Raw genomic sequence first — 18,158 nt, forward strand, 5'->3', positions numbered from 1 at the left:
ACAAAACAATTCGTAGGTAGGTACGGGGTTAGAAGGTAATTTAAGACAGGCTAGAATTGGGATTTTCCTCAATTTCGAAGTCACATTTTTCTTGTGTTTCACTCAGGTACTTGGAGATGTTGCTCTGGCTATTGTAACATAACAAACCAGTGAAGTATATCCTGTTGACCTGGGCTTGAAAGGTGATTGATGTTCTTGGCTTGCCTGACTTGTAATGGGAGTGAATGTAACTCTGTGGAGAGGGAATGGTAGGGGGTAATGGGTAATGATCTTTAGGTTTTAATTCTGTGAATGTAATCTTTTCGGGTAATAATCTGAGGGGATTAAGATGGAATATATATATATATATATGTGTATGTGTGTGTGTGTTCACCATATAAGTATTTGCTCTCATATTATTTCCCCTGTATTGGGGAGAGAACAATAATCATAACAATTCCATTAGAGAGAGAAATCACACAGAGGGGAGTTCCATGGGTGCCTTATTTTTCCAGAAAGACACTTTGCAACTCAAGAACTCACATGTGACCATGTCAGACAGCATGGATTTGATGGCTTCCCACACCTGTACATTCTCTGAAGTACTTGGCAGCTGTCCTCTATGATACACCATCATAACTTTGCAGAAGAAAGCTCCTCATGCTTCCCCTTGTTTGGCACCAAATAGCAGAATCTGCATACTGGGCTGTTCGTCATGACATATTATTAAATTCAACACAACAATTTTTTATTAACCATCATCTATGTATCAGGAGCTATTATAGGTACTAAGGACATAGAAAAATCCTCTACCTTCAAGAAATTTGCATTATGTTGAAGATGACATGACACATAAATGAATGAACAAAAGATAAAAAGAAAGTATTTTTTCTTGGGTAAGTCAAAAGGAATCTAGGAAGATTTCTTATAAGGACTGGAACTTGAGCTAAGTCTTCTTTTAAATAATATTTTTCTTTTTTCTCACATCATAAGTACAATTTTTTTAACATGCATTTTAAAAAATTTTTGAATTCCCTCTCATGTTCTGACATTCACTCCCTCTTCTAACTGATTAAGCAATCTGATATAGGTTTTCATAGATATAATCATTTAAAAGTTTTCCATATTAGTTATTTTGTGGAAGAGATATCAAATGAAAAAAGAAAAAGAAAAAAAAATTAATGCTTCAGTCTGCATTCAGTCTCCTGTTTTTCTCAGAGCGCAGATGCTATTTTTTATCATGAGTGTCTGGGATTGTCTTTGATCACTGCATTGCTAAGAATAACTAGGTCATCCACAGTTGTTCACCAATGTTACAAGGGAATCACTTTAAAAGACTAATAAATATTAATTTAAGGTCGCCAAGGAATTCAGCTATGTAATTCCTTAATGAAAACTTAAGTCTGCAGTCAATCTTTTATGGAGTTTAATTACAATAGGAGGAAGAAAGGAATTAGAGATAGAGAGAGAGAAAAGGGAGAGAAGGGAATAGGGCTTAAATACCCCTTCTGTTTAGGCTGGGCCAAAAGGCCCAAGCCCTTAGATAGCTGGGGCAAAGAAAAAAGATCAGTCCCTATTACTCACGTGACCAAAATGGAGAAACAGTCTCAGAGGCCCCCACCTTCAGCTTCCCTCAGAGCAAGCTTCTCAGAGCACAACGCAACCACTCCGGCCAACTCCTCAACCACCTCGAGTCTTCAGACCCCCCTGATCTTTAAGGAAACCATCCAAGTTGCCTCCCCTCAGTTCTCACATCTACCAATCACTGTCCATCAATTTCCCTGTGCCAATGGAGGCTCTAGCTTAACCCAGGACCGCCCAGAGGCTTTGCACATGTCTGTTGAAGGTCATATTTTCAAATAATTAAATCTTTGCTCCTTTGCTACAGCCCTTTCTAAATCCTGTTAACCTGAGTAGGGTAGAGATTGGAATAATTAAATTTTGATCTAGGCTGTAGCCCTTACTCAATCCTGTTAGGACTGAATAGGGTGGAGATTGATTCCAAGTATCTCCATTGTATCAATTTTAAAATCAATCATGACTCAAAGAAATTCCTGTTCTATGCTTAAGCATAGGTCAAAGTCCTTTCCATTGTTCAGCAAAAGGTTTCTATCCTAAAGTAATCTTAAGAAGGAAAGAGAAGGAACCTCCCATGCCAATGGGGTTCACATTCCAATAGTCAAGACCCACTATCAATAGGAAATTTTTCAAGTATGAAATTTCCCAATGGTGAAATTTCCAACATTTATAAGTCTAAGAAATCTGAAGTTTACACCAAGAAGTATTGTTGTCACTGTGTACAATATTTTTCTGGTTCTGTTCATTTCCCTTTGTATTAGTTCATGTAAATCTTTCTAGATTTTTCTGAAAACATGCTGCTTATCATATCTTATAGCACAAGTGTTCCATAATAAACATTGACAACTTCTCAATGTTCAGTTCTTTGTTGAGATCAGTCTTATAGAGAATTAGTATTTCTAAGGGTTGAGAGAGCCTTCTAAAATGCTGGGTTTGGAGAAGAGCAGAACACAGAATGGGGAAGGAGATGAATAGTATAAATGAGTGTGGTCAGTCTGAAGAAAACTAGACTGTGAAAGAATTTAAATAACAAATATAGTAGTTTTTATTTTATCTTAAAGTCAATAGAGAATCATTTAAAGCTCTTGAGCAAAGATCAGACTTGTACTTTAAAAATGTCAATTTGGCAACTGTATGGAGGATAGACTGAAAAGGAAAAACTAGGTACAGGGAATCCAATCAGAAGGCTATTGAAATAGCCTAGAGGAGAGCCAACAAAATCAAATAGAAATAAAATATAATGTTTGTAATTGACTGAGTATTGATTTAATTTTTAAGATTACTCAATTATATTTTATCTGGTTCCAGCCACATTCAAAGTGTTGTGGGCTGTATGTGGCCCACAGGCTTCATGTTTGATACTCTGGTCCAGACAAGAGGTCCAAATACAAAAAACAAATAAGAGCCTGGTGTAAGAGAGCAATCTTACCTGAGAAATAGTTTACATATTGTGCCACACCCAATGAGAACCCATTCAGTCATTGCTTGAAGCTGTCCAATGAGAGACTTCATTTGGAGGCAACCTGTTCCATTTCAATAATTCCAATCAATTAAATAAATATTTATGAAGTGTTTACTATGTGCCAAGCATTGAGCTAAGTACTTTGGAATGACTCTAAAATATTAGAAATTTTATTCTCACATTGTACTTAAATTGGTCCCTTGGTAAATTCTATCCATTGTTTCTGCTTTTTCCCTCTAAGGCAAGAAAAACAAAATAAATACAATCTGTCTTCCACATGAAAGCCTTTTTAAATTCTTGAACACAGCTATCCTGTTTCCCTTCTTCTCTTGTCCAAACTATCCATCTTCAGTTTCTTCAAGTGATTCTCAGTTGACATGTGCTCAAGATTCTTCATCATCTGCATCAAATTCCAATGAATGCTCTCTGGTTTATTAATGTAACTATTTAATTCTGACTTTCTAGATGTAAATTATGAGGGCAAATAATGGCAGGACTATAACCTTCTTATTTTTAGAAACTATGCTAAGTACCTCAAGATTGATTAAGATTTTTATTTGTTTGTTTGTTTGTTTGTTTTGGTGGCCTATCACACAATTATCTCACATTAAACTAAAACCTGCAGGTCTTTTTCAGATAATCTCCTATCCTATTGCCCTCTCATGCCTATCAAGTCAATGATAAGAGGAACAATTCTTGTTTCTATAACCATTTTAAGGTTGGAAAAATGATTCCTTCACAATAGTTCCTATGAAATAATCAATGAAAGTATTAATACCTCCATTTCACAAAAGAGGAAAAAAGGATCAAATTGCTTATTTAGGGTAATATACCTCAAATGTCAAAAGTGGGAATCAATCCAGTTCTTTTGACTCTCCTAAGTTAAATTACCATGCATTCAATCCTTCCCAGAAAGATGTCCATTTATTCATTCTTCTATTCAGTAATCATTTCTATTTTTAGTCAGAAAATCAAACAAAGTCTTGACCTGGAGACATTAACCTCAAAAGTCGTATCCTGATCTCTTTGGTCTTAGCTCCATAAATGATGGGGTTGAGCACTGGTGGCACCAATACATATAAGTTGGCCAAAAAGATATGGACATGCCTCGGGACACGGTGGCGGCCAAAACGGTGGGTGAGGAAAGAGAAGAAAGCAGGAATATAGAAAACAAGGATGACCCCAATATGTGACCCACATGTTCCTAGAGCCTTGCGTCGTGCATCACGGGATGGAAGACGGAATACAGCATGAAGAATAATACAATAAGATACTGCTATGAGCACAGAATCCAGTCCCATAGCTAAGAGGGCCACAGTCAGACCATAGACAATATTCACTGTGATATCAGCACAAGCTAACCGGGCAATGCCCATGTGTTCACAGTAGGTATGTGCCATGATGTGGTGCTCACAGTAAGGGAGCCTCCGCAACAGGAAGATGAATGGAGAGACAATAGCCACACTCCTAATTAATCCAGCAAAGCCAATTCTGACAATGACACCATGATTGAGGATGGTTGTATATCTCAGTGGATTGCAGATGGCCACATAGCGATCAAATGCCATAGCTAGGAGAATAGAAGACTCTAGAGCAAATATTGAGTGCACAAAGAACATCTGGGCCAGGCAGCCTCCAAAAGTGATCTGACCAGCATGAAACCAAAGGATTGCTAACATTTTTGGTACTGTTGTAGAGCTGATGGCTAAATCTGAGAATGAGAGTAGACAAAGGAAGAGGTACATTGGTGTGTGGAGGCTGTGATCAGTACATATGACCAAGATGAGGATTAAGTTCCCAATCAGAGCTACCAAATACATAGCACAGAAGGGAATGGAGATCCACATGTAGACAGGCTCTAGTCCTGGAATACCTGTCAAGAATATGGTAGTTGGGAGGGAGTTGCTGTTGTTGGCAGCAGACATAGCCAGTAGCTCTTAGTCAACACAGTTTTCTGATTGTAATTCTGACCCTAAAACAAAAACAAAACAAATAAACAGACATTAGGTGGAGCCAAGAGGGGAGATTAGAGGCAATTCAGTTGAACTCTTTTAAGGTTTCCTTTCCCAAACCTTTAAATTAACACCTCAAAACAAGTTTTAGAGTGGCAGAGCCAACAAAAGATCCAGGTGAGATATTTTTTCAGCCTAAAACATACTTAGGGGGTGTTGGAAGATAGTTTCTCTCTTCACTATGTCACTTTCTTTAATGGCATCTCTCAGTGACCTTGAGGTCAAAAACCACTGAGTAAATTCCGTTATATATAAACCCTCAGAGAAAGGAAGTTAAAGAACCAAGGAACCAACAAGACAGGAAACTGATTCCACAAGCTCTGCCCCCCTGGGCAGTCAAGGCAAATTAAGAAAATATGGTTAGTTCCTTAAATATGACATGTGAGAGCTAGTGGGTTGAAAAAACAGCTTAGAAGGTGAGACCCAGGAACAGTGGAGGTTTTCTTCCTGGAGTGTGGAGGCTGGATGAACCTTTGCTCATAGATTAGTAAACTTCGCTACCTCTTTCCTACATTTCCCTCTCTTTACTACAACGACTTTGATTTAATAAAGTTATTAAGCTATTGTCAGCCTAATACTTTTTATTTTAATTATTACAGGAGTTAGGAAGAAAAGTTTATGAAATGGGGTAGAGACCTATCTGAGCCCACACACTTGGCAGCAGTAATAGTGGCTACTGTAGCATGAAAGAAAGGTATGTAATGGTTGACTGGGGTTTTGCTAAACCCAGTCTGGGAAGATGATTCCTTCAAGGCCAGAGAGCAAAAATGGTGACTCTATGCCTCAGGCCAGTAGAAATCAATCTGACTGCTTTCTCTTCAGGTAACAAGGTTTGATAAATGAGAAGATGATATGTGTAACTCCTAAGAACTTTATCATAATTAGGGTAGTTAAAAGGAGTTTACATAGACAAAAGGCATGAATGTGAGTTGATTATGTTGTAATGATCTCCAACAAAAAGAAAAAGATTCACTAGGATAATGAGTAAGGGAGAGGGAACATCTTCTCAAAATAAAAGAAGCTTTTAAGGAAGAGATTTAAGTGGTGGAGAAAATGGAGGGAAGTTGGTGAGCAACATTTAAATCTCATTCTTAATGGAATTAGTTTAAAGAGAGAAAGCTCTATAAACACACTCAGTTTTATACAGAAATATAATTTACCTAACAGGGAAATAGAAGAAGATGAGGATAAAAGAAAAAGGAGTTGGATGATAAAAGGGAGGACAGATTAAGGGAGGCGTTGGTTAGAAGCAAAACTCAGAACTTTCTAACTCCAAATCCAGTTGGTGCTATGTCTGCTGATAGAATAATGCATAAACCTGAAAATCTAGGTTGGATACAGTCTGCACTGTCTTTGAACCTGAGTTTCCCTCTCTATAAAATGAGGATCATAATCATATTGTTTTTATTTACCCCTAAAGTTCTGATTTCTATAAGCCTTTCCTTCTCCTCCTTAATTCTAGAGGCAACTAGGTGATGTAGTGAATAAAGTTCAAGATCCAGAGTTAGGAAGATGTGACTCAAATTCAGTCTCAGACATTTACTAGTTGAATAACCCTGGGCATGGCACTCAACTTATTTCTGCCTCAGTTTCTTGGTCTGTAAAAGGATAATAATAACAGAATCTATCTGCAAGGTTTTTGTGAGGATCAAATGAAATGCTATTCATTAAGCACATTTAAACATTAAAGTACTCTCTTTTTTCTCTTTCTCTCACATACACACGCTCTCTTTCTCTGCGTGTATATATATATATATATGAGTGCTTTCTTTCTTTGTATATATTGCATATATATATAAAGTATATGTTTTACTTATAGACATTTATGATAGTGTCTTTCCTCTGTTATTTCCAGTTTTTCCTATCAGCACTTTTTTGTACATTGTTGCTTGCATCATCTCTCCCACATTAGATTATCCTTGAACAGAGACTGTCTTTGGTCTTTCTTTGTGCTTAGTGCAGTAGTGCATAGCTGTTTAATGAATGTTTATTAGCTGAATGACTATCTAGGTCTGATATGAGAAAAATGCTTTTTAAGCTCAATTTGTCCAAAATACAATTTATTATTTCTCTTTAAACCAATCCATTCCTCTGAATTTCCTGATTTTAGTTGAGGATGCTACCATCTTTCCAGTCATCCAGCATTGATACCTTGGAATCATTCTCAACTGCTCCCTCCCACTCATTCCACTTTTCCAAAGAGTTGCCAAGGGTTGTCTCTGTGACTTTCAGAACATCTCTCCCATCTGTTCCCTTCAGGCCATATACATAGAAGCATTTCCCTAGTATAGATTTCCATTATCTCTACCCTAGGCTATTGTAAGAATTGGTTTTTGGTCTTCCTATCTCTGGTCTTTCCTCTCTTCAATACAATTCTCCACATATCTGCCAAAGTAAGACCAGGTCAGATCTTTACCTTACTACCTCTAAAACCAAATACAGAATTATATGTTTGTAATTTAAAGTCCTTTACAACCTGGAATTAATTTACCTTTCTAGGATTATGATACATCCCATCCCAAAAGTCTTAGTGCAATCTAAAGCTTTTATAACTTGGGAAGGATACATGCTATAGACTTACAAAAACAATGTGCAAAATGCTAAATATCTCCAATTTAAAGACACTAATGAACTTATTATTAAAATTCAAGATAGCCACCATCTTGTGCTTAACCTTGCTCCTTTTGATTTTTCAAATTTTATTTAAAAATTGCACCAGCTTCTGCTGCTCAGTCCCTAAAAGGATTTAAATTGTTATCCTAACCTTAAGATCAACCTAAGAGTCAATATTGATGCATATATGACAGTTTTGATAAAACCCTATGAGAAAACATCTAATGGTGACTGAGGTGGTCACACAAGAGTATTTCCTCTACCAATTCTTCAGTCTGAAAAAGTGACACACAGAGACTGCTATATCCTCAATGCATAATACCTCATTTTATTGACTTCAAAATGAAAGATTTATTGTCCAAAATTCACAAAATTAAATGTGCAAATTTAATTTAACTAATTATACTTTTAATTTTTTGTGAGAGGCTTATGCAGTCAAATTGTTTTATTCCTTTCTTATAAGGATTCCCCCATATGCACTATAAGCTTTCATTTTTAAAAAATAATATATTCATAAATATACTGAAACAAGGTATATTTATTAAGACTATAAGATTATCTTATGTATGAAACAACAAAAACTAGGTCTCTTTTAGGTCAGTACTTACCTAACATTTTTACTGCGGGAAAAAATATCATAAACCAAATTCTCTCTTTCAGTGTGCTTAGATCTAGCTTCAGTTCAGCTCTTTATGACTCCATCCCTAATCCTTTTCCATGGGATATGACAACTGCCAGAACTATGAGCTACATAAGTCATTTAACTTATTAAGAAGTTGGTAGCATTTATATTTCTGAAGTTACTAAAGCTTAAAACTGCACCAGTATTCTTGGGACAGTCTGATAATAACCTTAGTTTGCCTCAGTTTCCTCATCTGTAAAGGGACCTATAGAAAGAAATGACAAACCACTCCAGTATCTTTGCCAAGAAAATTCAAAATGAAGTCAGGAAGTCAGACATGACTGAAAAACAATAACTTCTTGACTCCTAATAACTCTTTATACAGTACTACTTCTAATATCTGATATATAGTAAGGACTTCATAATAATATTTTGAAGTATATATAATCAGATTGTGTTTCTTTGTATTGAACTGAATTCAGACTCCCTGAGGACTGAGAGTAATTTCAAATGTAAAAATCCTTTCTTTAAATATTTGATGATGGGTATAATGTTCACTTGGAGCCCTTTAGCTTTTTAAACTTTCATGTTCTGTCTTAGACTCTATACTGGGTACTGGTTCCAAGACAGAAGGGCAGTAAGGGCCAGGCAAGGGGGGTTGATAACTTTCCCAGCATCACAAAACTAAGCAGTGTCTGAGGTCACATTTGAAACAAGGATGTCCCATCTCCAGGACTGGTTCTCAATCCACTGAGCCACCTAGCCACCCCCCACTCTGAACCTTTTCTTTTGAATCTAAAAGTCCTGATTCATTCAACTAATCCTCATAAGGTCTCCAGTGCCTTCCTAATCCTGGATACTTTTCTCTGGCCACACTTCAAACAAATGCTTTGACCTCAACACCATTATTCCAACTGGTAGACTCATAGGTGCACTATCACCTCCTTTGCTCTTAACATCCTGCCCAACAGTGCAACTGCAGACAAAGAGAGCTGTTCACCCTGTTGGCTCATAATGAACCAAGAGAGCCCATTAGAATCCTCAGACACAGGAAATGTCACATCTACCTCATCCAGTACTTACCTGTGCACTGCCTGGATTTCCTCCAGTCTCTGCATCCCCTGGGCCACCTTTAGGCTGTGTTCTTGATTTCTTTCTAAGGCTGATGGCTTCTTTCTCTCCCAATCAGCTTTGCCACTCACCTGTAAGCTCACTACCTGGGTTTGTGATCAAGTGGTTGTTAGTGTTTTTGTACACATGTGACTATGTATGCACATGTTTGTGTATGTACATGTGAATGTGTATATATATATACATATATATCTGATGGGATTCCTCTGTGTCTCTGTACTTACCTTCTGTACATGTCTGTGTGCAACTGTATGTCTATCTGTGAGAGTACATATGTGGGTCTCTCTATGAGCCAGGAATTCTCCAGTCCTATTGATTTCCTTAATTTTCCATGGCCTGGATCATTGCCCTCCACTCACCAGGGGGCAAGTATGTAACAAACAGATATTGCTCTGTCTTTTTATTTAAGGAACCCTCAGCCTTCTACAGACACACTCAGCGCTCAGGGAACATGCTACTCTCTGCCCTTTTTCAATATATTCTGAATCAGAAGGCCCAATGGGGATGGGAGCCAGGAGGGTCCATGAAATATTGAGACCAAGATCCCTGAGAGAGAAGAGAACCTAGATGATTATGTTTTTTTCTCTAAACCCACTCAGGGTTTGGGCCACTGGGGACTGAAAGAGGGGAATCAAATTAAGTCTGCTGAGAGAAGAGACTCCCATCTCTCATTACTAACTCTCTTAAAGTGAATATAACTTATAAAATTGGATTTATTAAAGATTTATTTTGTTTGAATTGAGGCCTTCTTGGAATCAGGAATGACCCTTCTCTCTCTCTCTCTCTCTCTCTCTCTCTCTCTCTCTCTCTCTCTCTCTCTCTCTCTCTCTCTCTCTCTTTTTCTCTCTCTGTCTGTCTGTCTCTCTTTCTCTCTCTCTGTCTCTGTCTCTCTCTGTTTCTCTCTCTGTCCCTCTCTGTCTGTCTCTGTCAGTCTGTCTGTCTGTCTGTCTCAGTTTCTATCTCTCTGTCTCTCTTTCTCTCTCTCTCCCCCTCTCTTTGTCTGGTCTGTGTCCCCTCTTTCTGTCTCTGTCTCTCTGTCTGAATCCTTTCCTTCTGCATTCATACCAAGGCAGAAGAGCAGTAAGGGCTAGGAAATTGGAGTTAAGTGACTTGCTTAAGGTTGCACAGCCAGGAAGTATCTAAGGTCATATCTGAATTCAGCACCTACTGTTTCCAAGCCTGGTTCTTTATCCATTGAATCTCCTTAGCTGTCCTTCAGGAAAGACTTCTCACCTTTTAAAGAAAGAAATCCTCCATTTGCCCTCATCATTCATATACATCTTCCCAACAACTATGTTCTACACCAGTTTGTCTCTCCTCTGACCTATAGCTTTTACAGGTCACACTGCCAGAGGTTCTGAGTTGCCATAGGGTTTGAGAGGCCAAAACCCCATATGAAACCCCAGTTCCTGTTCTAATATCTCTAACAGATGAGACTTCTACCTCTCTCTGCCTCTATCCATTCCACTTTGGTAGAGTTCTCCTTGTTAGAATTAGTAGACACAATTCCATCTGGAATCTCCTGGCCTCAGATGACCATATTTTTAAGGTATGGTGCTCCATCCAGTTGTCAGAACACATTCAAGTCCTGGACCTGTGTAATGCACAAACAGTTAAGAAACTTCTTCTATCGCTATAGATATGTACCTCTCTTTTCCCTGTTACAAATGAGTTTCCTGGGGTACTGAAGTTCAAGTGATTTGGGCCATATGCCACAGTCAGAATATTTCAGAAATGAGACTTGAATGCAGGTCTATCTGAATCTTAGAGCAGTTCTCTATCCTCTCTGCCATAGCTGGGGTGTTTGGGGGTATTCAGGGGGTGAGTGCCAGTGTTCTGGGCACTATGGCCCCAACCAGATGCTCAGAGAGGATTAGAGCCTCTGGTGTGAGGGCTTGCCAGTCCCCTTTCAGGACTTCATTCATCCATCACCCAATTCCAACCTGTAGCTCCAAGAAGCTGTAGCTTGTGCAGGGGCCCCACTCTGGTAATACCATCTCAGAGTGTGGTCTAAATGGGGTTGAGGGTAATTGACAGGCTTCTAACTCATCACTGAGTTATACATATGAAAACTTTCCCCAGGAGAATGGGTAGATGAGAATAATTTGTTCCATTGAAGCAGGTATTGGGGAGTGCTTAGAGCTTGGTCAGATATTGAAGATGCCAAGGTCATTCTCTGGATTCTGGGTCATCGCCAGCAGCCCAGAGTTTGATAACTGGAAGAGAGAGTGAATGAGACGGAAGACTTTGTGTAACTGTCTTACTTAAACCTAATTCATGCCTAAGTCAGAATAATTACTCTGTGCTGTCATTGTCTCCTTTGAAAACAAAGGACAAACAACATTTTTACTGAACAATTTTACTCTATTACAAGTAACATTTCACAAAGTGAAATAAATCAATAAATTTAATGAGAAAATAAAACACATCAATAAAACTTAAAAAAAAAAGTCCAAAGCAAAAAAAAAAAAACTGGGGAAAACAGATGAAATAATTCTTTTGATTAAATATAAACAATTAAGGATGTCACACCTTAGTGAAGGATGGGATAACATGGGGAGTAAATTAAAGTAGTAAGAAGAGCAAGAAGGATACAAGAGTAGTCCAGGATGAGGATTTGCACCAAGGCGGTGGCATTGTTGGAAGAGAGATACCGCAAAGATAACATAATGGGTTTTAGCAGAACACTGGGTTTGGCCAAAGAGTAAGGAGTTAAAAAGGACAGCTAGATAGTGATTCTCTCAACATTCATTAGAAAATTCCTCACATGTCAAAGAAACTTCCTCCTCTTGAGCCTAAGCGATAGACTTCTGGAGGAATGTGTGATTCATTTCCCTTGGCTTCTTTCTGGGACCTAGCAGGTTTTCTACATAATGGTTTTGTCAGGCTCATTGTTTAGCCCCACCAAGTACAATAGTCAAATTGTGTTTGAAAGAGTATCTGTGATTGTATGTGTGTGTATATAAGATGAGACACTGAAAAAAAAAGTATCTGGAGATAGCTACTGCTCTATGAAATTGGCTTCCAAAGAATCAAATATTGTTTCACTAATGTAGCCAGTGTTTAGAACTGCCTTCACTTGCTATGTGAGTAGATTATGCTGGCTGTGCTACAATGCTACAATGTGAAGATAGATTTTTATGATCTATGAGAATTCTTTCAGACATCCAGAAAAGGAATATAGTACCAAATTCCTTCTACTGAAAACCTCTGCTCTAAATGGTGGACAAGCAGACCTCATTTCTTTGATGCTTTAGGTCTCCAAATTCTTTCTCTTTCCAAGCATTTTTGGTGTTCCAGCCCCTGAAAAATGACTTTTTCTGCTCCTAATGTTATGAATTGAAAGGTTTAGCTGAATTGTATCATTTAAAAAGACCTATGTCAGCAGTAAAGATTAAGTTACCAGTCTCCCCTCCACTCCTCAAGATAAAGAGATAGAGAACAGAAGATGATTTACTATAGAGCCCTGGGGTGCAGTCACCATTAGCTCTCATGATCTGAATAAAAATGAGTCAAAGGAGATTGAGGAGTGAACCAAGAGGTAACAAGAGAAGCAGGTTTGAGAGGTCAAGCCAGCCTTATTTCCCCTTTCCTTACTCTCTCAGAAAAGAACCTTGCTTCATTTTTCACTAAAAAACCTGAAACTATATGTCCCACGCCCACTTTTCTCTTCTTTTCTCCCCTCCTCATTTCATGACTTCTAAAACTATTTATTCTCCCATGCAGAAGCAATCTTTGTGATTTCCAAGGTAGGATGGAAAAGATTTTGATTCATTATAGTAAGTTTATAGATTGCTTTCTTGCAGTGAGGGTCCAATTGAGTTTGTGTAACATAAATTTGTATTCAATCCAGTAATCAAGTAGAATAGTTTCTGGTCAGATCAGATAGATAGATTAGGAAAATAATAGAAATAAAAAGAAGATAATGATAAGAGGTGTCAAAAATATGGCATGTGACAGACATCTCTGAAAGAGATTAAAATAGAATTGGGGAATATTTAACAAAGGAAATACAAAGAAAATATAACACATTAGATGATATTTTAAAACCAAGTCATTCTGTGTTATGTAGGCATCTTTATGTAAAGTTTATTAGCTCTGTTTCTATATGAGTATGAACCTTCTTCATTCCAGAGGATAGTGGAAATGACCTCCACTGCTTCATCTGTTTTTCCATTTATAGGTAAAAACAGGTTGCCACTTCAGTTTTCAAAGACAGAGTAGGGATGGGGAAGAGAAAAATAAAATAAAAATGATCATTTGTGAAAGAGAGCAATTAGTGAGTAATTGCTAAAACATGGTAAAATATGCAAAGGATATTAAAAAATTCTAATAAATAAAGGTGAAAATAATAAAAGGCTAGGGTTGAGGAGAAGGAAAGAAGATAGGGGATTCTGAATGCAATTGTGGAGGAAAGATCAAGGGGCAAATCATAGGAAGAGGATTAGTTGAACTTGGAAAAGGGAAGTCAAAATGACTAGAGATGGGAAGGGTTTTGATGGAAGTAAGGGAATTTCACAGGTCTTTGGGATCCTAGGATTTTTCAAGTGAATCAGTATCTGTTCCATAACCTCACATCAACTCATGGCTCTTTCTTGGGTTCATACCACTGTATATTTGAATTTTTTCTCCAAACTAAGTAAATTGTATAGATGGACTATAGATGGACAAAACCTGATTTTCTGGCTTGTAGATATCTCTAGGAATTTCTTGCATCCCCAGAACAAGGTTAGGTGTGGAAGAGTCTGCCACCAAGTCTACACAAAGAAGTAGGAATGATCATGGCCATAGGTCCCATGATATCACAGATAAGAGGGGAACCAGAATGGTACATGACTCAATTATTCTTGGCCATTCCTGATAGTGAGAACTTATTTAAAAGTACTATAAAGAAGAATTTCACATTTCACAGTTTCACATTCTAGCATATTTACAGTTGAAACCACTGATTTCAAAACCATTAAATAGTGTTAAACTGTCTGCTACATTAGTTGAGTTAACCAGTTTACTTTGCCTTCAGCATCAGATTGCCTGATAGTCTTTCAGCCAATTAGGTTTTTATAAAGGCTATTGTGGGAAAGAAAAATAGGTTTAAAAGCTACCCCCCCACCCCCCCCAGGACTTTTAATCAGGACTAAGCATGTCCTTGAGACCTCAAGTTTCCCTGAGATCAACCAGAAGCTTGAGGCAGAAAAGAGAAGAATTACAGGAGTTCTCAGAAAGATTAGCTCCCAGGAAATGGGGTCAGAGGTAAAAGGTCAACAACCCAATGCAATCAGGAGAAACTGACTTGGACTGATTGGTGTCAATTGCTGGGGATCTCGTGGTTCTTGAGAATTCTCTTGGAAATTATTCAGGTCCACCTCTTCCTTTGAGTTAAGAAATCAGCTTCATTCTCAGGGATATGGGACCTGTCTTGGGGGACTCTAATTCTTAAAAGGAAAAGGAATTCTCTCTCTCTGACCCCAGTGCTCACACACCTGGATGTTATCTACCTCTCTCCTCAGCCAGGCTCTCATTATTGACCCAAGGATTGGAGACCCAGTCCCAGAGTCCCCAGTATCCAGATAGGGAGATCAGTGTTCAATTCATCCTACAGTTTTTCTTCTGGGTCAGGACCAGGTGAGTTTGTTGTGGGGCTGGCAGAGCCCAGAGTATGGAAATTGGGGCTGAGTCATGAAGGATTTAGTAGGGGGAGATAGCATGATTGGACATGGCAAGCTGGGCTGGTGTGCAGGAAGGTGTTGGTTGGATATTACTCTTACTAGCAAAGAACACTGTCATTTGACCACTCTGAGCCTCAGTTTCTTTATCTGTTAAATGTTGGTAAAAATGCTTATAAAAATACTCACAGGAAGTATTATGTGGCTCAAAGGAGGTGATATATTCAGTTATTTTATTTATTTACATTCCTACATTATATATCTTTATATCCTCCACCATATATATGTTATATGTACATATACACACATACACACCTACAAATATACATGTACACACAGAAACTCTTTCTATACCCCTTCATATATGTGTATATACAAATACACTATACACATATACACATCATACATATATTCCAATTATTATTATTTTTAAAAATTTAAACTTGAACTCAGGAGATGAAAACTGAAGGAACCAGGCAAGGAAAAGATAAAAGCCAATAGCCTTAAGAATACCTCTTAAGCCTTACATCTCAATTGCTTCACCTGTAAAAGAAATGCATTACACTAGCTGAGATCTCAAATTCTTTGAAGCTCCAAATTCTATATAACACGATGGTATCCTGAATTAATACTTAGAAGAGAGTTCAGAACATAAAAGAAGAGAAAACTTACAGCAAGTCTGAGTTTTTGGGCTTCTTTTTAATTGGGTAAATGGACTTTTCATGTGATTTTGGAATATGCTTCCCTAAATATCTCTTATCACATTTGAGAACAGTCAATGAAAAAGATTAAATTCTATCATGATTCAGAGTCTTTGGGCCTTGTTTCATCAACAGCCCTACTTTTTTTCTTTGTGACATAATCCTAGTAAAGTTGAAAGAGACTGTCACAAAATTGGCATCTGAAAGATAGTATCTTGCACAACTCAATAAACTGTCTAGTCAGAATTGGAAGGCTTAAAAGCTATATGTATCCTGAGAGTATCTACAAAAATTAAACAATGAAAAATTTAGATTAAAACAGAACTTAAAGCCAGTCTGAAGAAGACCTAGAAAAAGGCCCAAAATAGCAATAGCAAAAAAACCAAGTAGATGTACAAGTTTTAAAAAAAAATTTTTTTTCTTGAAATAACTTTAAATTTTTGTGTAATTCTCATTTTTTGACATTAATTTTTAAAATTTTGAGTTCAAAATTATCTATATCCCCTCCACTCCCCATAAAAGCAAATATATAATGGAATAAAATGACAATTTTGCCATATTAGCCATGTTATAAGAAAAATAAATAAAAGTTTAAAAATAATTAAGCTTTACTATTGTAATAAAGAGATAATCTGTGTGGAACTAATTCTGGTTATGGTAAATGGATACTCTGGCAGACTGGAGAGATCTGTTAAGGGGAACCTTCAGGATGTCTATTTGTTATGGAGATAGAAGTACTTCTGAGAAATGGAGAGATGCTGCTAGAGGGGTTACTCTGGGGTATTCTGGTTTTGCCTATAGATCACTATTGATGACTAATAGATCAAATTATTTCCTACCCTCCACCCTTCACCTCCCAGTTTTCCACCCAAAGCCCTCCTGCCACCCTTTCCCCTCCCCCGGTCTTAGTCAGTCACCTTTCTATATAACTCAAAGGTGAACTGTGAGATTTATAGATGATATTCTTGTTCTCTTTCTCAAGTAAGGAGGTTTATTGGGAATTATAGGACAGGATGGAAATTGAAGGTGAGAGGGATAGGGGTGTCCCTAGTTTACAAGGAGAATTAGGAGGGTTTGGGAAATGTCAGTCCAGTCACAGCTGTGACTCAGACAGTCAGAGAGTTTGGAGGACAAGTATCTTTCTTCCTTTCTTCTTTCTTTAGTCAGATAATCTCTGCTTGAGTAATTCAAATCCAGACTCTGTCAAAAGCCACAAAGGTCTCTCTCTTTGTCTAAGTCAGGAAAAGCCAGTCTCTCCCCTTTGGTCAGAAAACCCCCAAAAGAGCAAATCTCCTCAGTTCATCTCCTATGGCCAGCTCCAACTGACACTCCTGGGAACATTCCATTTGGAATCTTCACTGATTGACAGATCAGGTCCCCAGCTTTGTTTCTTGCATGCTTGTCTTGTAAGTCCTCTCTCTTTTCATGCCTCTTCCACATTATATACTCAGAGATCACTAGTTTTCTTTTGGAAATTGGATAACATTTTTCATCATGAGTGTAATTTTTCTGGATCATAGTATTGATTAGAGTAGGTAAGTACTTCATGGATGTTCATTATTAAAATATTAAATTTATTATTATTATATAATATTATCACAATAATATTATATAATAATAAAATAATATTGTTATTAAAATATGCTGTTACCATATAAAGAATTTTCCTTAGATCAGTTCACATAAGTTTTTTCATGATTTTCTGAACTCATATTACCTTATCATTTCTTATAGCACAATAATTTTCCATCAAAATCTTATACCACAACTTACTGAGCCATTCTTCAATTGATGAGTATCCTCTCAATTTCCAATTCTTTTCTACCACAGAAAGAGCTGAAAATAGTAGTGGCATTGCTGGGTCAAAGGGTATACACAATATTATAGATCTTTGGGTATATTTCCGAATGGTACTCTAAAATAGTTAAATCAGTTCACAATTCTATGAACAAGTACATTGGTATGACTATTTTTACTTATACCCCACATTTGTCATTTTCATTTTCTGCCATGTTAGCCAATTTAATAGTTATGAGATAGAATCTTAGAGTTGTTTTAATTTGTGTTTCTCTAATTATTAGTGATTTATAACATTTTATATAACTTGATAATTTTGACTTCTCAAAACTCCTTGTTCATATCATTAGAAATGCCAAATTTATCAAAGAAACTGATTATAATGCTCTTTAACCCTTCCAGTTTTGTGTTTTCCTTCAAATTTTGGCTGCATTGGTTTTCTTTGAACAAAATATTTTTAATTATAACCAAAATTATCCATTTTGCCTCATGTGACCCTTTCTATCTCATGTTGAGTAATAAACTCTTCCTTTATCTATGAATCTAATAGTTAATTTTTCCCACACTTTCCTAATTTGTTTATGATACCACCTTTTATGT

At 37.2% G+C, this 18,158-nt stretch overlaps 2 protein-coding genes across 3 annotated transcripts in view; one reads left to right on the top strand and one right to left on the bottom strand.

The window, feature by feature from the left end:
* Positions 1-3,773: 3,773 nt before the first annotated feature.
* On the bottom strand, positions 3,774-4,944 carry LOC100619932 (olfactory receptor 52D1-like). The gene has a single exon (XM_003340988.3). The coding sequence runs from the start codon at positions 4,942-4,944 to the stop codon at positions 3,991-3,993; it is 954 nt and encodes a 317-aa protein (XP_003341036.2). The 3' UTR covers positions 3,774-3,990.
* Positions 4,945-14,700: 9,756 nt separating this feature from the next.
* LOC100619973 (zinc finger protein 484-like) overlaps positions 14,701-18,158 on the top strand; it is a 29,327-nt gene continuing 25,869 nt past the window's right edge. For both annotated transcript variants that reach the window (XM_016422045.2, XM_016422043.2), the window contains exon 1: positions 14,701-15,019. The gene's annotated coding sequence lies outside the window, so the exon portion shown is untranslated. The remainder of the gene's footprint in view (positions 15,020-18,158) is intronic.

This window comes from Monodelphis domestica, chromosome 4 (assembly GCF_027887165.1).
Source record: "Monodelphis domestica isolate mMonDom1 chromosome 4, mMonDom1.pri, whole genome shotgun sequence".
Lineage (NCBI taxonomy): Eukaryota > Metazoa > Chordata > Mammalia > Didelphimorphia > Didelphidae > Monodelphis > Monodelphis domestica.

Bases quoted from the DNA above. Each gene is read 5' to 3' on its own strand.
- LOC100619932 (XM_003340988.3), bottom strand. From the start codon at position 4,944: ATGTCTGCTGCCAACAACAGCAACTCCCTCCCAACTACCATATTCTTG.